This window comes from Neopelma chrysocephalum, unplaced genomic scaffold, assembly GCF_003984885.1.
Source record: "Neopelma chrysocephalum unplaced genomic scaffold, ASM398488v2 Primary Assembly neopelma1_63, whole genome shotgun sequence".
Taxonomy (NCBI): domain Eukaryota; kingdom Metazoa; phylum Chordata; class Aves; order Passeriformes; family Pipridae; genus Neopelma; species Neopelma chrysocephalum.
Genome location: NW_020897720.1, coordinates 4250201 through 4272910, shown reverse-complemented (window position 1 = coordinate 4272910; position 22710 = coordinate 4250201). Strand labels below are relative to the sequence as shown.

Below are 22710 nucleotides of genomic sequence, written 5' to 3'. Positions count from 1 at the left end.
TGGGGCTCCTGCCCCCGGCACCACCCCAGACCCGTCCCCTCGCACCAACTGAGTCACAAGTGACTCATTTCAAACTGGGATGCGAGCGCAGCGTGTGAGTTTGCAGATTGGCTGGTGAGGCACAGCTCTGCGATGTAGGTGGCTGCGTTACACACTCCAGCAGTGGAGCTCTGCTCCGTGCTCCCTCCTCCCTCGCCCTCCGAGCAGGATAGCTGCTGGAGCCCAGGATCTGGTTCTTGCAGGCACAGGGAGGCATCTCAGCCAGCTCCAGTGGATGTGGGGTGTGGATGGCTCCAGCTCCGCTCCTGACGGAGTTCTGCACTGAAGATGGATGACTTGGCTCTCCTTGACCTGTTGGAGTGTCCTGTGTGCTTTGAAAAGCTCGACGCCACAGCAAAGGTGCTGCCGTGCCAGCACACCTTCTGCAAGCCCTGTCTGCAAAGGATCCTGAAATCCCAGAAGGAGCTACGGTGCCCTGAGTGCAGGACCCTCGTCCTGTGCAGCATCGAGCAGCTCCCCTCCAACCTGCTCCTTGTTCGCCTCCTGGATGGAGTCAGGTGTGGACAAAACGTCACCAGGTTTGGCTCGATCCAGAGGTCAGGGGTCCTGTCCTCCCCCGCCTCCATCAGGAGAATCCCCAGGGGGCTGCAGCTGCATCAGCACCGGCTGGCAACGAATCCCAGGATCCACATGGAAGGGGTAAGGAAGGTCGATGTTTTTTACTCTGTCTGTGAGCATAGAAAGGTTCCTGCTGTGTGCCCAGAGCCAGGAACCTTCCCTGTTAGCAGCACTGCAGAGTGCTTGAAGTGAGAGCGAGTGTTTTGTTTGCAAATCTGGCTGCTGTTTCCGTGTGATATTTGACTGTTTCAAGTTCATTGCAGCAGGAATTGAATTGACTCCCAGGCCAAGACAAAGCCAGCCTGTCTTTCCCTTTACAAAAACTTCCCAGCAGCTGTTTTCCTACAGAGTTTTCAGGTGCTTCCTGGCTTTTAAGGGCATTTCAGGCACTTTGACTTTTGGGCAATACACTGCTTTTGACTGATAGCAATTAAGTCAGTAATTGCAGAGCTGTAACTGTTAGTGGTGGAGAAAGCAGTTCCCGTCACTGCACCTCAGTTTCCCCCGCATTGGAAAGGAAGGAGCCCGCCCAGTGATGCTGCTGTTCCTGCCAAAGTACTTGGAGGTTCACTAGTTAAAAATACTAAATTTGACGCACTCACTGACTGTACCTAGGGATGAGTTACTAGGCTAATTTTAAAATTCAAAGTTCTTTCTGTCATTTTCTTTAACAGTACAAAAGCTTTTCTTGAATAATGAGGACACGATATTAGACCTGTTAAAGGAGCTTGGCTCAGATGGAATTTGGGGTAGAGACTTGTGCCTTCACCTTTCCTGCATTATATTCCTGGACTTCCATTTCTCCCACCTGAAGTATTCTTCTGTACAATGTCTCTACAAACCTTTTCATGACACATAAAATCTCGGCTGAGAGGGCTGTTGCATCCCAGAGCACTGGGCAGAACTGCAGAGGTGTAAATGTCTGGCAGGCACAGGGCAGGTGTCCTCCCCTGCATTGTGTTGTCCTCCCCGGTGTCCTGGAGCTATGCACATGTGCAGGTGTTGCTGTGGGAGGCCCTTTGTCCTGTGGCCACGAGCTGGCACGCCTATCCCAGGAAATCTCTGTGGTGCCGATAAGGGTCTTGGATGGATCACACACCAAAACCAGGCATCCCTGCAGAGCTCCTCTCTCAGGTGTTCCCACTGGACCGTGTGGCAGTGCAGCCCTGAGCCATGGGCTCCAGGTCCCTTTCCCAGGAGCGCTGCCTGGCCACATCACAGCCAGGGGTAGGGGGCTAGGGGTGGGTGGGCAACATGGCCCAGCCCGGAGCGTTCTGCTGCAGCACCGGGAGGTGCCTGGGGGCCAGGTGGGAGGGCAGAGTGGGTCCTTGGGCTGCCGACAGATCAGCAGGAGCCCCCATGTGGGGACCCTGCTTTGTCCACAGGGACACTGCTATGACCGTGGGGATGCTGCTCTGTCCACATGGACACTGCTCTGACCGTGGGGACCCTGCTCCATCCGCAGGGCTGCAGCGGCAGCGACACCCTTGCTGGGAGCCACCAGCTCTCCAGGGAAGCTGCGGGAGCTGCTGGTGCCGTTCGTGCAAGGTACGAACCATCCAACAGTGACAGGTTTCAGTCACTGCTATCCCAGGCTGACATTCTAGCTGTCAAGGAGGTTATAGTTTTTCCAACTAGACTCCCCCGGATAGAAAAGCACAAATACTCTCCTCTGGTTTTCTTTTCTCTCACTCGTTTCATGTTTCTTTTACTGGTTCTCAGGACAGGTAGGTACTTGCTGCTGATACATAATGTCAACATCCATCAGTCTGCAGCTCCCACAAGTTTTCAAGACCAGTTTTAGGACCAAACTCCTGGGAATCAGCAGAGACAGCGAGTGGTGGGGTAGTGGTGGCTGCAGCTGGCTCCCTGGCACTCTGAGCTCCTGTGCCTCTCTGGGAAGGGATATAAAACACATTACACTGAAATGCTCTTAGACTTAATTAGTTACTTAATTATAAAACACTTTGTAATCCTCAGCTGCAAGGTGAAGAATGCAATGTATTAGTCACGTTTTGGTTTTGGTGGTTTTAAATACCTGCATTCGGGGCCAGCCGTTATTTGGGTGCTCCAGTGGGATTTGGAGCCTCCCCTGTGCTGGCACCTGGTCACAGCAGGGACACGTTTGCCTGTGAAGTGCAAAGATGAGACACTGATGAGGGTGACTTGCCATCACCCTACACCATGGAGTGCTTGAGTTCCAGGGTATTCACCTGAAGGAATCTGGGTAAGCAGAGGCCTCCAGATGATGTGAACTTCAGCGTAGATGCTTTTTGTCAGGAATCACAGTGAGAGCAGCTACTGTGCAGTGCTGCTTATCCCACCACAGTGCTCCCCTGGGTACTCAGAATTGCAGTGTCCATGTTCCATCGCAGTGGAAGGTCGTGTGCTCCCCAAAAACAGATTGCCCTAATCTCCAAGGGCTGTTAATTACCCCAATGGTGTCCAACACCTTGTGCTACAGAGCAAACACAATTGACATGCCCCACGTTGTACTGCAGCCAGAGCTGCCATCCAACACGGGATATGGGCTGGGGTTTGTTTTTACCAAGGCTGTTCTATAAATAAACTTCCTTTACTCCCTGGAGCTGAGAAAATCACAAGTTTGATCAAAGTTTCTCTCTCAGCAGAGATGTTTCCTTGCCAGCTCTTTGCTCTTCATCCCCATAAGCATCCATGAAGGCAAAAAGTAATATAAATCCCTCATCACTCAGCAAGCCAAGAGCTCCTCTCACTCTGAGCAGGAAGAGTGAGCAGGCCCCCGCGGGGCTGCTGGATTAGCACAAACACAGCACTCTGTTTTTAGCCAGGAATTTCCCAGAGCCAGTTGTTAAAATACAGGGAATTTTCTAATTACAGCCCATCCCAAGCTATTTATTTGCTGGCATTTAAATCCCTTTTGAATCCACTTCCTATGAGCTACCGTGGGGTGGGCACGTGCTGGGTTTGTGCACGTGGGCCCGGCTGTGCATATCCACAGCCTGGCTGTGGCGGGTCCTGCACAGCCTCCATGGAGCAGCCATTCCAGCAGTGCAGCCCTGAGCCCCTGGCACTGCCCTAAGCCCCCAGCACCGCCCCGCAGCTGCTCCCGGCACCTCAGGCCAGGCCTTCAGATCTTTAACATCAATGCAGAGAGGACAAGACTTTGGATTTTCAGGATCTCCACATAATAAACTGTCTGGAATTTAAGAATAAAAGGATCTGCTGGGAGGTATATGCGTAAATAAGCCACGCTGAAGCCTTTGAACTCTTAGGAACCGCCCCTGGCATGTGCCAGGTGTGGTTAAGGCTTGTGCTGAGGCTCCTCCTCAGCCGGCTGCAGCCCCGCTGCGAGCAGAGCGCGGCTCTGCCGCTGGCGAGCGAGCAGACCGTGTGTGCTGAGGTGTGCAGGAACCACTTCTGATGGGGTGGATCACCCAACTGCACCCTGCACAAGGCAAAACTCCGTCCAGGCCACTAAACAGCTACTTGGGCGCTGAACTTTGTCATGCAACAAACATGGGACAGTGAGCTAGAGGAGAAAAATTCCGAGTATGACAGCTTGCCTTGGGAAAACACAGACCACGCAGATTTAACTGTGACTTGGGCTATTTTATCTTTGCATGAACTGAGTGCTTAACACCCCCCTCCAGCATTTCATGGGAGATAGACAGATAACACCTCTATTGGGATAAAAATACTCTGCACTCCAACGTCCCACCTTCACACGGACGTCTATAGATAGTGCCTGCATCTTGGTATTTTCTTCTCCTCCAGAATCATCTCCAACTCCTTTCTAGATTTGACAGACAGCACTTGGATTGCTGGAGCTTCTTGAAGTCTTTTTCAAAGCAACCTCCATATTTGCACCCACCGGAGGCAAACGCATTTCCTGGCCCACTCACTGAGCCAACCCCCCTCCTCACCCTCCCAAAACCCCCAGCAGTTCTCATGCAGTCATGGCAATGACCTCAAAACGTGTCACATCCCCTTGAGCTGGACAACCACTGCAGGGACCTCACAAACTCAGGGATGCTGTCCAGGCCCAGCTCTGCCTGAAGTGGTGGTGCTGGCTCCTTTCATGCCAGAGACAGGGAGCATCCTCTTGCCCCACAGCTGCTGGAGGTGGCAGGTGTGCACCATGGGGCCCCTCACCTGGACACGGAGACACTTCATTTAGCTACAAAATTCTGTGTGGCCTATCTGGAGAAAGGGCTTGTCCCAACTCTCCTCCACCATCACGGTTGCCTCATTCTAGCAGAACGAGGAGCTGCTCTTGCAGTTCTGGTGGCACCTTGTGCAGGACACTGGTGTGTGTCTTTTGTCCCTTTGCATGTAGTTTTAGGACTTTTATCTACTGCAAAGAGAGTGGGGTCACCTCAATATAGACTGATGGACAACACACGTCCCAAAAGCTGTGTGTGCAACAGCCCGGGTGTGGGGCACTCCTGGGTGGTACCAGAGGTGGTGGAAAGCCAAAGGACCTCCATGGCCAACAGCAGGAGCCAGTTTCCCTGGTTTTACAAAATTAGGTACCAAGCTGCAAACACATAAAAGTGTTTTAATTTGTTTCCAAGGCAATGAGTCAGGCTCAGATGGCGAGTCAGGAATAGCACAGCAGGGCTGGCTCCTCTGCAAGCTCACCTGCACAGTGCCGTGGTCAGCCAGGAGCCTCAAAGTCTGAGTCCTCCTTTTCTCACAGCTTCCCTGCTGGTCACTGACTACTGTCCCTGGGTCCATGGAGTCGGTCACTGGCCTGAGTTTGTCATTTTCTCTCTGGAGAGAAGGGAGAGGAGGAGGCAGATTCCCGTGCAGCTCTGCAGTGTGCCAGGGCTGGATGTAGCAGGTGTTCTGACAGAGGTGAGGGCCCTCCCTGCTGCCAGCACTGCCTTGGCTGGCAGAGTGCCTGGGCCCGGTGCCCATGGGCAGAGGTGGCTGTGCTGCCCAGGGCTGGCAGCGCTGGCTGAGCAGCCACATCAGCACTCCCCTTCCCGGCACAGGGAGGGCACTGAACTGGCAGGGAGAGGACTCGGGAGCAGCAGGAGGAGGAGGGAGAGGGATGCAGGTTTCCTCCCTGCACAGTAAACAGCCACTTCTGAGAACAGCGGTGCTGAGGCAGAGCATCAAGACTGGGCACGCCGAGGGCTGACACAGTTTGTTTTCCGTGCAGCTTAAACCCATGACACACAACTTAACCACTGCCCGGGACTGCTGACGGCAGCAGAGACACATCTGATACGGCAGCAGCGAGGGAAGAGGCGTCAAAGGGTTTCATGCAGACACTGCAGCTCGAACACTCTGGGCCCCAGTCCCCAGCATCCCCTTGCCGTGCCCTGCCCCTGTCCCCTCCTCCCTCTCACAGACCCATCCCTGCTCCCTCTGAGGCTCCGCCGGCATCCAGGAGCAAAGCCCTGCTCAGGTCCAGCTCCTGCCCTGTGTGCACCTGGGCACTCCTCCTGCCCACCTGAATCTCTCCAGTGTTTCACACAGGCAAAGCAAAGCCTGATCCAGCCCTGGCCTCGTGGGCAGTATGGGGATGTCACTGACATGTGGCCGGGCATTCCCCATGGGGTTGTACACCAGCAGTGGTACCTCAGCATCCCTCAGCCACTCCATGAGAGAAGCTGCTCTGTGTTTTCTTTAATCATTTTCCTCAGTTTTCACGTCACCTTTGCATTAAAAAGCCAGAACTACAACAGGCCACTTTCAGAAGTGACATGAACCTCTATCATCAGGGCATCACAGGGGTGTGAGTTAGCAAAGGGGTAAGTGCTCCCAGTCCCTCTACCATCACCCCTGCAGCTGAAGCAGCACAAAACCACTCAAATCCATACAATTCACATCTTCAGCATCCCCCCACGATGGCCAGTCAGCTCAGGGGCAGATGGCCACCACTGTTAGCCATGGCCAGCGCTGGCCTCGTCTTCCAGCAGGCACGGGAGGGAATTAGGAAGATCTGGTGAGCTCCAGGGCTGACGTAAGCAGGAGGGACTGGCTTTGTTCTCTCTGCCGCACACAGTCGGCATGTGCTTGGAAGATGGGAACAATCCTCCTCGGGGGAGAAATAATGCAGAAACCACCCAACTGTCTGAATCCTCAGAATATAATTATATGAAGAGATTGAAATGACAAGTTCACTTTTGAAGGTTTTGTTCTCTGTGACAAGGCTGAAGTTATCTCCTCTGCCGAAACGCAGAAAAACAGAATTGTAATGGCAATTAATTTACATTCAAATAGCTCTTTTCATCCACCTGGATCCTGCAGAGCCCTGAACTTTGCTAGCTGAGCACACAGAACAGGGAATGGGGCTCATTCATACCGTGGAGATGCAGGCAGTCAATGGCAGGATGCTGGAGGTGACTCTCGGGAATCAGAACAAATGGAGATGTTATTGATCATCTCTGTGAAGAGCCAGCGTGTCCATTTCCTTTGGCATCAGCGTGTGGATAATACCCATCTCCATACGCTCAGTGTGTAAGTCACAGCTCATCAGGAGCGTGGCCTGGGTTGTGCCCTCAGATCTGTCCTGGAGTCACTGGCTGCCTCCGGGTGAGACATTTGTGCTGCCTGATTTTTGCTGACATTTGTGCTGATGGGTCTCCTGTGGGAGGCCCTCGGGAAGAACAAGGGAACAAGTATGACCTCCCTCTTCTCTGACTTTTCGGCATCACCCAGATCGGGATCAGTCCCTGGGGATTTACTGCAGAGACATTCCTCTGGAGGGGGAGGAGAGAGCAGGCCTGGGGCAGCGGGCTGCCTTCAAGTGCCTTCAAGGGGCAGGATGGAGCGGAGCAAGGAGCCACTCCAGGGCATTCTCTGCACGCGGTTAGGAAAATCAGAGCTGGGGAAACACCAAGGTGCAGGTCCAAGCCTGTCTGAGGCCGTTCCTGATCCATTTGCCAGCAGCATCCCCAGACCCATGGGTCTGCCCCCACGGCTGGAGCCAGTAGGGCGCCCACTGAGGTTTGAGAGGCTGGGTCCAACTCTGCATCAGCCACGGCAGTAAATCAGAAGGAAGCATCCCTGGACATCCATAGCAATGAGCTGTTCCAAGGATTCACATGCCCCTCATCTTACATGTCCATCCGCACAGTCAGGGAAGCTGGTGAAGTCAGAGCATCTGGGACACACAAGGATCCCATCCAACGTCTCCAGCTGTATCTCACCGAGCTGTGCTTGGAAGTGGGTGCAGGAGTGAATGGATCCCAGTGCAGGGACATTCATGGCCTTAGCCTCACAGCTCCCTGGAGTATCCAAATTGCGGCTCAGTCTCCTCCAGCAGAGCTGGTGTCACCACGGGGCCATGCTGTTTCTTGGGGTAGTTTTAAAGGGAGTTGCCTGGGACAAGGTTTACAGGTGTTCCCAGCTTCCATTAGCAGCCTCTCCTCTTCTCTGAGCTCCTGGCTTTGCTCCTGGTGACTCCCTCCCCAACCAACCTTACATGCTGCTCCTTCTCCTTTTTGTCAATTCCCGTGCTCTGAGTACAGGGTTTTACATGAATCCCCTCCTGCCAATCACAAGGAGCTTTAACCAGCTCTTTTCAGATCATTACAGAGTGCATTTCTCCACAAGAAAGAGATGCCCTGAATTGCTTCCTCACACACATGTACGTATTTTTAATCTGCTGCTTTGTTTTGTGCGGAGGGAGACTCAGGCATTGGATGGCTGCCCTGGCACAGCCTGCTGCCAAATGCCAAAAATAGCAAAAAAAATAAAATCTTTTCTCCCTTGTCAGCCTCAAATCCACTGAGAATGGGGGGAAAGCATTGAGGTGCATCTGCCATGACCATCCCTGCTGGTGGAGTGGCCAGGGAGAGAAAAGCATCTCACCCAGAGACAGTGCTGCCATGGGGGTTCTGGTTCCACACCTGGTGTTACCTGCTGCATTCTCTCCCTGGGGCTCAGCCTGAAGTACCTCCTGTGCCTGGCAGGGACAGGGTCCTGTCGCACTCAGGTGTGATGGAGGAAAAAACAGAGGGGAAAAACCAGAAAAAATGAGGCAGTGTTGAGAAAAGTTACAACCACCCACAAAATGAGTTTCTTATCTCTAGTTTCTCCCTCTCTGCTACTGGGCAGCAAAACTCTACGCAAATTATCAGAAACCTTTAGCTGAGTTTTCCACAGAGTTGCTCCCACTGTTTTCCCAGAGGGATGTTCAGACAGATGCCAAACCCACACTAGGGACCAGCCAGCGTGGTGGTGCTAACATTTGGCTGAACATTTTGCTGCCACTACCACCCTGCTAAATTGAAATGCTGCCTTGGATGAACAAAAAGCAACTGGACATGCTAATGGGAGAAAACTCCACAAAACTCCCTCCTGCCCCTGCACCCAGGACCATGTCCTGGCCCAGGAAAGCCTCTCCCTCTGCCCTCAGCCCGGAGCGAGCCACCTCCAGGCACTCCTTGTCTTTATCACCAGCTTAATTAGCACCTCAGTTTCTGCTTTGCAATTAACCTACTTAAAACAAGGCAAAACAGATGCCTTGGAGAGGATCTGGGACACCCAGGAGTGGACAGAAACCAGCCCAAGCTGAGACAGGGATCAGATCAGATCAGATCAGATCAGATCTGCGGCCGCAGGAGAGCGATGGGCCGTGGGGGTTCTGCTGCCCAACCCCAGCCCCAGCGTTGTGGCTGCCACAGGGTGGGTCTGCTGTTCCACTTTCTCTTTCCTGCTTCCTAGGAACATATTAAAAACCAGTGACCCAGGTGCACATCTTTCTGAAATCTTCAGCTTGCAGCTTTATTTTGTGATGGGCCTATACAGTAAAAACTACATTAGTTGCTCCCTGTGGGTAGATAAAGGCTTGGTTTATATCCTAAATATAGTTGGGAAATCACAGGGATATTTTTGGTTCAGTATCTGAACAACCAAACAAAATTAAAAAAAAAAAGAAATTAAAATAGCAAAAATTACAGACTTTGGAAAAATCTGACTTGGGCTGGGAGATGTGAAAGGGCACAAAAGTGGGAGGAAAGGGTGAAAGAGGAGGTGAAGAACTGAAGGTTGTGAGTGTGCTTAGAGGAAAAAAGAGCCCATCCATCCAACCATCCATCCATCCATCCAAGTCCTGTCAGCCAGCCAAAGGACACAAACACACCTGTCCTACCTGGGTTTTGGTTATTTATCCCAGTCTGCCCTCCTGTCTCATCCCTTTGCTTACTGAAGAAAGAATATTCCGGGCTCTGAGCACCCTGTTGTTGGCTCCCTGTTCCCACTAGCACCAGGCATGCATTTCATTGCAGAGTTTCTCTTATTTTTAATATATTTCCATAACTCGTTCTTGCTGCCTTTAATGTTTTGCTGTATCCTACCATTCCCTTGCACCCCGGACGCTGGTGCTGCTCCTTCCCAAGCCCTGTTCTCACACTTTGCAGGAGTCCTGCTTGTTTTCTGGTCGCTCCTGAGGCAAACCCAAGGTCTGTGCTCCTAATCCTTGTGTAACACCAGCAAGTCTGTCCCTGAGTGGTTCTGAAGGAGAACTGCCCACCCATGTCTTCTATCACCATGGTCTTTTTTTCTCATGGGAAAGCGCGTACGTCTAGGAGTGTGTTTGCAGGGAGTTTCCATGGCCCTGGCACGGATACAGTCCCTGTTTCCCATAGGAGCTCAGATCTGATGGAGAACAATGCTGGCTTGAGCCTCACTTTCCCCACTCACTGTCACTGAGCTGAGCACATGTGTTTACTATGAGCACAAATTAACAGGCAGGATGAGTTAATTAGAACTAAACATTAAACTAATTGCTTCCCCTTTCAAAGGCTTTGAAGTAAAAGCAGAACGTGAAATTTTTCTCTTCTTGGTTCCTTTTTCCTACCAAGCATCAGTGTTTGGGAATGCTAGATGTCCTCTTCCCAAAACCTAAACAATTTCCATGGGAAATTTGACCTTTTCCACACTTCAGGAAACTAATGTTGAATTTCTCTCTTCCACCTTCCTGACCTCTCAAAAGTGGCTGAGGGGTAGGGAGCTCTACAGGAGTCCTACCTGAGCTTTGGGCACTGACACAGGTGGGTTTGGGGAAATCCACAGTAAAAGGCAGGAAAAGCCAGAAAGTGTCACTGATACAGAAGTGCCATCTCCCGTGAGATCGGTGGGATGGGGTGACTATGGCAGGCCAGGGCCCTACTCAGCAGGCCACAAAACTTGGCAGCCTCTAAAGACAGGAGAAGGACAATCCAGACCTGTAGAGACCAGCACAGAAGCTGCTGAAAAGTCTCTTGTCCCTGTCCAGGCACTGGCACCTCTGGTTAAAGCTTATCAAGGCTCTAGAACTGGGGACAATCCTGGCTTCCCCTTTTCTCAGCACAGAGCTCATATATCTCTGCCACCAGCCCAGAGGCCAGAAATGGAGCTCAGTATTTGTGTTATCCCTTAAGATTGAGGGCTGCACTGTGCCAGGGACCCATCGCTGCAGGGTGGATGGGAGCTCCACCAGAGTGTTCTGGTACAGACAGGGCTCAGCACAGTGGCTGTTTTAATGGAACTTTGTAATTATATTTTGGTGAGTCAAAATGGTAAATTTCTCTCATATTCTGGTTTTGGTGTATGATCTCTTTCTCATATTACACTGCAGCAACGATAACATTAAGCCACCCCTTACTGTAACCCTGGTAAAGGCTGAAATAACACCACAGTCCCATGTGATAAAGGGTGAGAGAACTATGTGAGAGCAGAACCTGCACTCACCTTGCTCTGCTCTGTTCTCCTGGCTGGTGACAGCCACCAGGTCAGTTGGATGATGGCTGAGAGCTCCAGCCCTTCTAAAATAGAAATACTTGGGTCATTAAAATAGACATTGTTAGGAGGAGACCTTATAGTAGGCAGTAAGATCCCATGGGAAGACTAGTTTAAGGCCTTAACTGTTTCTTAATATTCTTAAACAAGTCCAGCCTGCTTTTCATCTTGATACAAACTTAGCATAAGTATTTGGGAGCTTGTCTTCATTAGTAAAACCCATCAAGAAAGGATGTGGGTAGTTAATCCCAACAAATGCATGCTTAAGCCTTAGACCTCTACATTTTTTTCCCAGTAATTACGAATGCTTTTGGGGAATTCTGTCTGTGTCAGACGAACTGCAGGGGCTGTTTCTCTCCCCCCAGGTGCCACGAGCCAGGGCCCTGTACACCTACCGTGGGCACAACCCCGGGGAGCTGCGGTTCAACAAGGGGGACATCATCGTGCTGCTCCGGCAGCTGGACGAGAACTGGTACCTGGGGGAGGTCAACGGGATCAGTGGTGTTTTCCCAGCCAGCTCCGTGCAAGTCATCAAGCACCTGCCCCTGCCCCAGCCCCTCGGCAGGGCCCTCTACAACCTCGACCTGCGGAGCCGGGACAAGGCGGAAAACAAGGACAGCCTGACCTTCCATAAGGTACCACCCGAGGCACCGGGACACAGCTCCCCTGGAGTGCACGGTGCTCTGCCACCCCCCAGATCCTTGGGAGCTGCTTTTGGGTATCAGGAAGGTTCCCAAGTCCCCTCAGACACTGCTGCCAGCAGTTAAACACCCCCCAATGCCCCGCAGGCACACAGAGGGACAAGGGGCACCCAGAGAGGGATGCAGGTGCCCCCCAGCTCAGCCAGGGCCAGCTCAGCGCATCTCAGGCAGCATTCCCAGTGCTCCCAGTGCTGCAGCTCTGGAGGCCTTCCAGCCACTCTGCTCCCTGACAGAATTTTTTTAGCACTGGTCTAGACATTAATTGTGTTGTGCAGCTTAGCTTGAGATGCAGAGTGTAAATGGCACTGGCACCAATTCCTAGAAATAAAATTAATACTTGTAATGCCCATAATTACAGCAAGCTCTGCTTTGTGGCTGTTCTATAGGAGGACATGAGCAAAACACCTTATTTGAAGCTCTAATAGATTTTGTAAAATGTCTTTTCATTTAATGAAATCATTTTAGCTTCAGTAATGACTTATTTAAGTCTGGCGTTAACAGACACAAGTTAGTCAGGGACACATAGACCCACCAAGGAGTTAGAAATTAATCCTGGAGAAGGCAAAGGTAGGGCCGCTGGTGAGAGACACGAGGCTTCTCCTGGCTCTGACACACAGTTTGTGCCCCCTTTTTTCACATCTCCTGGTATTTGGAGAGGCAGAAGAATGTTTCCAATTCAGGCTAGAGCTTGATCACACACAATGACAGGATGGCCATGGCACACGTACGTGCGCACACACTGTGGGCTTTAAACTTAGTTTGGAGAGGGAAAATGAGAAAACAATTCCTGCTGTAAAATGACAAAGCCTGGGAGCCACCTGCACCTCTCCTGCCTCAGTCCCCTGTCCATCCCCGGCGTCGAGCACGTTGCCTCCCACGAGTGGGTGAGAATCTCCAAGTTTTGCAATTCGTTAATGTCAGCAGTAAATCATGATTAATTCCTCTGGCACCCATCGTGGTGAAAAACACTGTCACCACATGCCCTTTGCTATTAACACCCTGATCAGCAGTTTCCAAGAAATACTGTGTGAATGCTGCCCATATGCAAACTCGGGGCCTGCCTCTCCCTCATTAACCCCAATGCTAAACAAGCCAGGATTTTTTCAATGGAAGCAACATCAAGCCATGAATGTTCAGGCTGAGGGAGATGGAATTTGGTGGATCTAATGCTGCTGGGAAAGTCACCACCAGTGATGGCCTCTCTGAGCTCGTGCCCTGCCTTCAGCTGCAGAGCTTGGGTGTCCTGCTGCAAGATGCACCCACGTGTGCCAACATAGATGGGGAAAGGGAGATGTATCCAAATGTCCCTTCTAATTCAGAGTTAGAGTTATTAAGCACTGTGAAAGAGCCAGTCAGCTCTCCCTGCACCTCTACCAGCCAAAGCCCTGGGTAAGGAACGTATCAGGGGGAGCACTGAACCTCAATAAACCCTTGTCTCAGCAACAAGTTTTTCAAACAAATTTAATTTTGCTGTCAGCTTCGCATCAGGAATTTTACACCCAGGATTTGTCACTGATGACAGATGAAGAAAATGACTGAGCCCCAAGGTTTTAAAGATCTCCTGTAACATCACCTGAACCCTGCCTGCAGCTCTGCTGCCAGATTGGAAAGGGGAAACAGAGCAGTCGGGGGCTGTGCCAGGTGTAACTTCTGAAACCACATCACGTCTCCCTTTGTCTCCCCCAGCCAAACACCACCGCCCGGCAGCTCCTGCAGACCTCCAAAACCCACTGGTCCCCTCAGTTTAAAAGCGCGTCCCTGCGAACGGCGTCTCCCAAGGCGAAGGGCGCGGATTCGCCGGCTTTCCCCAAGGTGCCCGACTCCAGGAGGAAGAGCCTGCGGCAGTTCTCCATCACCACAGCCCTCAACACCCTCAACCGGATGGTCCACGCGCCTGCCGAGCGCCAGGCCCTGGAGATCAGTTCCCCTGTGCTCATCAGCTCCAGCAACCCCACCGTGGCCACCCAGAGCAGCGAGAAAGCCGATTTCCCCTACAGCACCCCTGTCCAGGTAAGGCAGTGGCAATGCCAGTCTGCATCCTGAAGCTGGGACTATCCTGATTTGGGGACTGACACATAAACGTAGACCAACCTTTTGGACTGTATCCACTCTTTATTTTAGGAGGCAGAAGAGTCTCATTCCTTCTTCCCACTCTGACTAAAGATCTGAGTCCAGAATCTTCACAGATCATCTGAAAAGGGAGAAAAAGGGGGTTCTTTAGATTTATGTGACATCTTTCATGTTCAAGGTTGTTCCAAGATTTTATAAAGCAATCACTCAGCCCCTGGCAGTTCACATCTGGACAATAACACCCAGCAGGCATTCTGTACTGAGCACCAGCCTGCAAAGAGCCGGGATGTGAGATCCTGGGTTGTGGAGGGGAAATGAAGCCTTACAGAGTTCCATAACTCAATTGAAACAGTATCATGTCTCACACCCCCAGTGGGATCTTACCCAAAATGTTTGAAGTACTGCCAACAGCAGAAGCAAGAGAGGGAACATGTTATGGTTTGGCTTTAGAAGGGTTGGGATTTCCTTGTTTCCAAGCAGCAGTGTTGCTCCCAGAGGTCTGCGGAGGGTTGGGGGGGGGAGACCATGCTGTTCCTGGGGCTGCACAGGATGCAGCTTTCTCTCTCCATCTCTGGGTTTGGCCTGCAATGACTGAGCTGCAAAGCTGAGATTCCTTTGCAAGCCCAGGTGGGCACTGTGAGGGTACCTGAGAGGCCGAGGGGACAGGGGGCTGCACCCGGCCGCAGCCAGCGACAGCGCACGGCTGGAGAAGCGAAGCAGGAGATGCTGCGTTGGGGGTTGTCGGGCTCCCCACAGCACCACCTGCCTGCCCGGCACTCCCACCCCCACCGAGCAGTCGGGCTCCTTTCAGCCCATAAAAGGGAATAACCGGCGCTGCCCCAGCCTTCCTCCTCCAGCTCTTCCTTCCCCTTGGCGGTGCCAAGCCGGGCTCAGACGGAGCCAGAACCAGTTTGCAGGGCTGTGGCCGCCGTGTCTGTGCATGTGCCTGTTGCGCAAGCGGCTGCGGGGCGAGGGCAGCGGGGCGCTGCCGCCCGCTCCACCACGGGAATCTCTTCCCAGTCACAACTGAGCTTATTCCCTGGACCTGGCGCTCCCTGGGTCAGGGAACGTCTGTCTGAGAGCTGCTGCTCCCCTTTGCCGCTCGGCGAAGGGACCTGATAAACCCCACAGCTGCCCTCCGCTACATCTGGCTTTTCTGTGCACTGAATGATGTGGAACCTGCAGGACCCAACATCCAGGAGAGCACTGAGAGCTCCCACGGCCCCCTGATGAGATGAGGAAGGCCTCCCTCCCCACAAGGCAGTGCATGGACACTCTCGGCAGGGACTTGCCTGTGTCAGCAGTGCTGGGAATCACGATGATGACACACTAGAACGGGAGATGGAGTAAGAGAGGGATTTCAGGAGAGGCAGGGAATTAAACCCTTTGTACTTACAAGGGCTCGCAAGGTACTTGCAGGAGATCAGCAAAAGCGAATGCTGAAACCAGTTATACATGGCTGGAAAATATTTCATACAGTCTTTTTTCCTCTCTGTTGCAAACTCAAAGGCAGCTTTGAGGAGGCTAAAGGACAGCTGCTCCCAGGCAGAGGGGAACACAGAGATGAAAAACTTGGGGCTTTCCAGCCAAAAGGGGACACTTCAACACAGTTCCATCAGGAATACACATAAAAGGCTGTAATTTTTCTCCAATGCAGGAAAAACAAACTCTGAATCCCAAAATTTCAAACATTTTGATTATGATAATTATTAAATTAGAATTATAGTTTCCAATCCACTTTATGAACACAACTGGTCTGACCCTGCCTGGACTAGCAAATGAGGAATGCAGAGATGGTTTGAAGCTGACCTGCCACTCCAGGTCCGAGACAGAAGCTGAAATTGCTGGGGTGTTTTAATTAACTTAATTTACTGGAGAGCACCAGAGCTGGTGAGTCACTTTTCTTTTTCCCTAGGTCCTTGCCAAGCCAGTGCTCCAGCACCGCGTTACAGACTTGACCACTAGAAATTAGATTTGAAATGAACATGAGATTAAAGCCCCAGTTTGCATCATTATAGAGCCTGTGGTCATTGCTGGAGAGCACGACTGGCAGCCACATCCCAGCCCAGAGACGTTCCGCTGCCCTGAGCTTCCCGGGACAATGCTGCCGCTGCCCTGCCTTGCTGGGAGCTCTGTTCCCCCCGACAGTGGCCACGCACCTGCCACCACACAGCACAGCACAGCACAGCTATGGCACAGCTTGGCACAGCCATGGCACAGTCATGGCACAGCCATGGCCCAGCACAGACATGCCAGCACCATGGCTGTCGCCTTCCAGCGTGCACAGCGATGGATTCCAAACAGGAATGAGCTGTTGCCGGCAGCAGTTCACCCCAGGGCACGTTTTGTGCTGCAGAAGGGACAGCTCAGCAGAAGAGCATCCCAAGGATGCCAGGCTGCCCACTGCCATCCTCCCTCCACACGGCAGCGTCTCCTGTGTGGAGAGGCTGGAGCAGCACCGAGTGCTCCCTCATCGCCCCCACCCCGAGGGCTGCTGTGCTGCCAGCACCACTGGCAACCAGAAGAGCAAAGGCAGAAGCCAAAGGGACGAGTTGGAGTGGGCCTGGTTGGCACAGACCCACAGGTTCAGTAGCTGGGACCTTCCTGGGCTCTCTGCAGAGCCCAGTGAGCACAGGGAACACAAAACCAAACTCAGAAGAAGAATGGAAACAGCCCACACGCAGGTTCTGGTTTGGGGGTACTCTCTGGACCCTCAGCAGGATGCCAGGTAGAGGACCCCCAACAGCTCACACCTCACCTCAGAGACCATCTCAGCATGGGGGTGTCACCCAAACTTCAAGACAAGGGGGGACAGGGCATGGGAACAGCCCAGCACGCTGCCCATGGCCTCACCTGCATGACAGGGACCCTTGGCAGGTGACAGCAGCTCTGGCACAGCACGTGTGAGGTACAGTTACCTCAGTAGCAGAAATGGGACTGCAGTTCCTCCCTGGAACACCAAAGATCCCTATGAGAGCCCAGAGAGGACATCATGGTGGCTGGTACCACTCTGCAGGTTCAGAATGACAGTGGGGAAAGGCCCCACCCCAGCCACACACAGCCCTGAGCGAGGGGTCTCTGCCCTTGTGGCCGACGGCTGCTCCCTGCCCGCCCTGCACACAGGCCTGTGGGGCTCCTGGGACACCACAGACGTGGTAAATGGCTCTAATCATAGTCATTAAAGATCACTGGGGCAAGCACTGTATTACTTTAGGGTTCAATACTTCCAGCTGGAGCTAAATAAACAAGTGAAATGGCAGTGATCACACCAGTCCTCACCTGGCAGACGCGACAGTCTCCTCCTGGTTCAAAGCCTGCGCTTGAAATGCCATTTTCCCAAACACCTTTTAGTTCCTGAAGCAACACCAGAGACCATGAATGGATCAAAGGCACTCGTCTTGCTCAGAGCCAAGTGAAGAGGGATGAGAGAATACCAAATGCAAGGAGAGGTGAAGGAGGGTCTCCCCTCTCAAGTGGATCTCCCATCTATGGGATTAGCAACAAATACAGGTTTAGGGCTTACCCATGACTCTTGGAAGTCACGGCTGTTGGGTTAAGGTTATCCTGTTCCATCACTGCTTCCAGAGCCTCCCCACACCCCAGCTTTTCTGCCCCAACAGGCTCTGTTCTTAAAGGATGGCGTGAGCACCATCAGTCCAACCAAGCTGTGCCCTGGCAAGTGTCTTCATGTGGAAGGACCATGAGTCAAGCAGTTGAGGGAGCTGGGGGGGCTCACCCTGGGGAAAAGGAGTCCTTATTACTCTCTACAACTGCCTGAAAGGAGGTTGTAGCCAGGTGGGGGTTGGGCTCTTCTCTCAGGCAAATAGTGACAGGACAAGAGGAAATGGTCTCAAGCTGTCCCCAGGAGGGTTCAGGTTGGACATCAGGAGGAATTTTTCACTGAAAGGGTTGTGAGGCATTGGAATGGCCTGCCCAGGGAGGTGGTGGATTCACCATCCCTAAAGGTGCTCAAGAAATGACTGGACGTGTCATTCAGTGCTCTGGTCTGGCTGACAAGGTAGGGATCAGTCAGAGGTTGGACTCGATGATCTTGGAGGTCTTTCCTAACCCCAGTGATTCTGGGATTCTTTGTATTCCTCTCACTGCCTGGTCTTTTTTTAAGTCAAATGCTGCAAACTTCTATTTCTTGAAACGTCTTTGATGGTTTCTTTGAAGGTTGGGTGAAGCCAGTCAAATGTTTTTAGCTGCTCCTCCAGTGTCTTAAAAGAAGCCGATAACCAGATTAATACCTTGTTTTCTTTGCTTTTTTTCTCCTGTAGGTCAGCACCTCTTACTACCCCGCACCAGGAACTCTGGGGCCCTCAGCAGCCATCGTCACCCTTCCCCACCTGCAGCACCACGTGCCGGCTTACCTGTACGTAAGGGAGCTGAAATACTTCTGGGGGAGGGGGGGTGTAGTTTCCTGTACCTTCTCCCTCAGCTTGCTCCTGCCAGCCAGGAGGTGCAGGCAGACCAGAGCACAGCTCAGATCCAAATGCAGATCCACGTAGGAATGCACCTGGCTGATCTTAGCAGGGGGTGGCAGAGACCTGTTGTCACAGCTGAGTTGTTCTATTCCCAGCAGGTGAACCGTCCCTGCCCCTTACTCCTTCACTGCAGTATTTATGGACAAACAGTTCTGCCAGTTTGTCAACAATACACTTTAAATTTTTTTAAAAGTGAAGAAACTAATCACTCCTCAAGTGCCTCTAGTTATTTATTTTAAAACCTTCATGGCCATTGGTGATTTGAACGATCCAATTTTTGAAAACTTTCCCAGAGTTAAAATTTGTGGACAACACGCTGTAATGATTTGTTTTCCTCAAGACAAGATTTACCAGCCTGGCGCTGTAGTAATGGACCTAAAATAACAACAGCATCACAACACACTGTTTACCCAGCACTCAGCACCCACAGAGCTGAGCCAGGCTGTGGGAACACTGGTGCCCACAAGCAGCACCCACAGCTCGGACACCTACACACACCATCGTAGGTCAGCCAAGATTCCTGAACACACTTAATGCCAAGGACAGGAAAACTCCTAAGACACTAAAATAATTTGCAGAATGAGGAAGGTATTAGAGGGTCCCACCAGCTGCCTGGTTTGCAGCTCCTTTCCAACCCTGCAGTATCAGACCAGCACCTGCAGGCTCTCCCTTTGACGTGACTCCTGTACAGCAATGAGTGACTGCAGAATGAGAACACCCTGACCCACCTGGGCTGTGCCAGTCCCCAGGGGAGCAGCCCCTCACACAGACTGGCCCTGCAGGTTCTGGGATAGCCCCTGATTGTCCAGACAACTAGTCTGTTGTTTCTATTTTGTAAATAACACCCAGTAATTGCTGTATTAGGCTGTAACTCATTGATACTTGGGAGCAGATCACATTCCCTTTGAAAAAAAACACAGTGCAATTAAGCATGTTACACTGGAGACAAAGTAAAGTTCTTTAAAGAACAAATAGGAGACAGCTTTGAAATATACAACATTTTCTTTTACTGCTGTTACACACGGGTCAGTCAGACCCCAGAGCTCCAGGATGCTCCAACTACCCTGCACGGGGGCAGTTCTGCATTCCCTCACATCCTCTTTCCCCAGGTGTGTGGCTCTCCACTCCTATGTGCCTCATGGACCAGATGAGCTGGAGCTGCAGAAGGGAGAAGGGGTCCGTGTCTTTGGGAAGGACCATGACGGCTGGTTAAGAGGAATGTCTCTCGTCACAGGCAGAGTCGGCGTCTTCCCCAGCAACTATGTGGCTCCCCTCTTCAGGTCTGCTTTTTCACTTGGAGAGGGAAGAGGGTGGTCCCTCACCAGGCAGGATGGCACCCAGCAGCTCTCATCCTTCTTTTCCTTTTCCAACAGGAAATCTAGTCTCTCTGACTCAAAAATGCCTTCCCTGTACACTTCATGGACACTGTCGACCTCCTCGCTCTCCTCCCAAGGGAGCATCTCCGAAAATGGCCCGAGGCAAAGCAGAGCCCTGAAGCCGGTGCTGCTGCCCATCCCTATCCCCTCTCCGGGGAGGAGCACGCTGGGACCGGCACCGCTGCGGCGCGGCCGCGGCAGTGCCAGGAAGAGTAAGTGATTGGGGGGGCTCTGGGAGGGAGAGCGGACACATTTCCCCAAAACCACACCAGCTGCTGCGGTTCGTGGTTCCACACCCCTGCTTGGCCCCACTCTGACTGCTTTGAGAATTCCAGGGTGTTTGCCTCACCATGGAAAAACTTCTTGCAAAGGTTTATGCAGAGCTCAGTGGTTATATCCTTTCCAAGGAGGCTGCAAGATTTATCTTCAGCCCATGCACACTGTTTTAAAATACATTTCCAGGAGTGTGTGGGGAACCAAGCGGTGCATTCCCAGCACTGGCAGTATTGCTGGAGGCAGGCAGTGCCCTGGCAGGGGCCACTGTCTGTGGTTTTAGACTCGAAATTGGTCGAATTGCTGCCAGCTAGTCCCGGTGCCTGGGGGAGGGCACGTGGCAATCCCTGGGAGCTACGGCCCCACAGCATCCTGTGAATATGGCTGTTCGTGCAGGGCTGTGACCACTCTGCTCCTTTGCTCTCTCTGTGCCATTTTGGATTTCTGCTGACTTTCTTTTTCCATCGCTCCTTGCTCCCCAGATGGATCCCTGCAGAGGCCGGGGCAGGCAGGGACCCCCGTGCAGATCACGGGCTCCCTCAGGCGTCCTTCCGCGGCCGCGGGGCGACCTCAGCAGTTCCAGATTTACCCACACATCAGCTCCCCGTCACACAGCGTCCCTCCCGGAGCCGGCATGGATGAAGCAACGAGGCCAAACTTCTCCCACGAGGCTTCACCGGCGCTTGTGGTCAGGGGAGGGGAGAGTCGAACCCCCTCCGTGTGCAGCTCAGTGATCCTGGATGCCAAAGACCCTCCAGTGAAGAGTGAGGCAGCTCCAAAGCCGCCTGCGTCAGCCCCGCCGTCCATCCTGGTGAAACCAGAAACCTGCCGCAACAGCGCCGAGAAGGTACGGCCAGTGCTTCCCGGTGCTCCAGAGGGTCCCCCTCCCCTTGGAACCAGCAGTGTCAGCCAACACTGACCAGGGCCAAATCCCCTGAGGGCTTTGCTCCATCCTCACCAGGTTTTCTTCCGATAGAAATCACTGGGATTGGCACCTGCATTCAGAAATCAGGTATTTGTGTTGCTGACACTGCTATCCAGATTAAGCCCTACAGAAAGGCAGAGGCTTTGTCCCTGTCACCAAGTTCAGCCACAAGCAAATATTGAGACCTTTCTGAGGTCTTAAATCAGAAAAGAATCCTGTCAAAGTCTCCAAGAGTTTGGGAGGGAATGGGCAAATGCCATAGACCTGGTATCAGGTCTTGTGTCAGGCAGAGCTTTGCAGAGCTGCCCCATCTCCCTCGTGTTGGTTGGGCTGAGCTATTTGGAATGGGAATTTCTTTCCCTTCTGGCAGCCAGAGAGAAATTTCATAAAAGTGAAATCATTCTGTAAATTGCACTAGTGAAGCTTCCTCTTCCCATGATACCCAAAGAGGTGCCCAAATCACTCCACAATCCCAGGCAGCCTCAGAGCTCCCAGGCAGCCTCAGAGCTCCCAGGCAGCACAGGATCAGCTGAGAGAACCCGCAAGTCTCTGAGGGCATGACAGGCTGCCCACCCTCCCGGTGCTGTGGTGCCTCCTGCTCCTTCCCTCCCGATAACTCAGTCGATGGCTCTCGGGACCGACTCTCCTTGGTCTCCAGTAGCCACCAGCACTCCTGTGCTGGCCCCTGGGTCTCCCTTCCACCTGCCATCGGCTGCACATCCCCCTGGGCTTCTCCGTAGGCATCCAGTGCCCCAGGAAGGATCCAGCCGCCCCCTCGGCACATCCCCCGGCACATCCCCCTTGGTTCTGCAGGTCTGGGCACAGAGGGGAGGCGGGCGGGGGGGCTGCTGTTCCCACCTGACCCCGGTCCCCTTCTCTCTGCAGCAAGTGAAGACGGTGCGGTTCCAGAACCACAGCCCTCCGCCGCCCAAGCGGCACAGCCTGCAGCCCTCGCCGCGCCTGCAGCGCGCCAGGACGGAGCCCGAGGTGCTGCTGCCCGAAGCCGGCCTGGGCCCCGAGCTGCTGGTGCTCTACTCGCCCCGGCTCGGCTCCAGCCCCCTGCACCCGCGCCGGGCACTGCACCCCAAGGCGCTGTCGCTGGACCTCTCGGGGCAGCTGACCTTCCCCGTCAAGAAGAGCTACAGCAGCATCTCTGCAAACTGACCGGGTAACCCCCGCCTGCCTCCTCCCCGCACCTGCTCCTCTCCCTCCTGCGCAGGACCCCGGACCCCGCACAGCCTCCGCTGCTCCCCATCTGCGCGAGGGGACGGCGCTCCCGCGTCCCCGCACCACCGGCACCCTCGGGACGTGACAGCCTGAGGCCTCCAGAGCTGTGGGAGCCCCCGAGGGAGCCCCCTGCCCCAGGGATGCCCAAGAACCGGGAGATGGGGCTCGAGGACTGACGTTCCCCGGTGTCGCTGCTCAGGATCGGCGGGAGGGGAGGGAAGCCTGCGGGTATCAGAGAGAGTTACACTTGTTTTGATCTTCTCAGGGCTGCAGGAAGCCCACAGAGATCTAACAGCGGGTCATTACCTGCCTGT

At 53.1% G+C, this 22710-nt stretch overlaps 1 protein-coding gene across 1 annotated transcript; it reads left to right on the top strand.

Moving 5' to 3' along the window:
• SH3RF2 (SH3 domain containing ring finger 2) lies at nt 1-22563 on the top strand. Its single transcript, XM_027682917.1, has 8 exons — nt 1-699; nt 11703-11972; nt 13725-14048; nt 18389-18483; nt 19705-19875; nt 19969-20183; nt 20727-21091; nt 22055-22563. Exons 1-8 carry the CDS (start codon nt 328-330, stop codon nt 22331-22333), a joined length of 2091 nt encoding a protein of 696 aa, XP_027538718.1. The 5' UTR covers nt 1-327; the 3' UTR covers nt 22334-22563.
• Nucleotides 22564-22710: the final 147 nt, after the last annotated feature.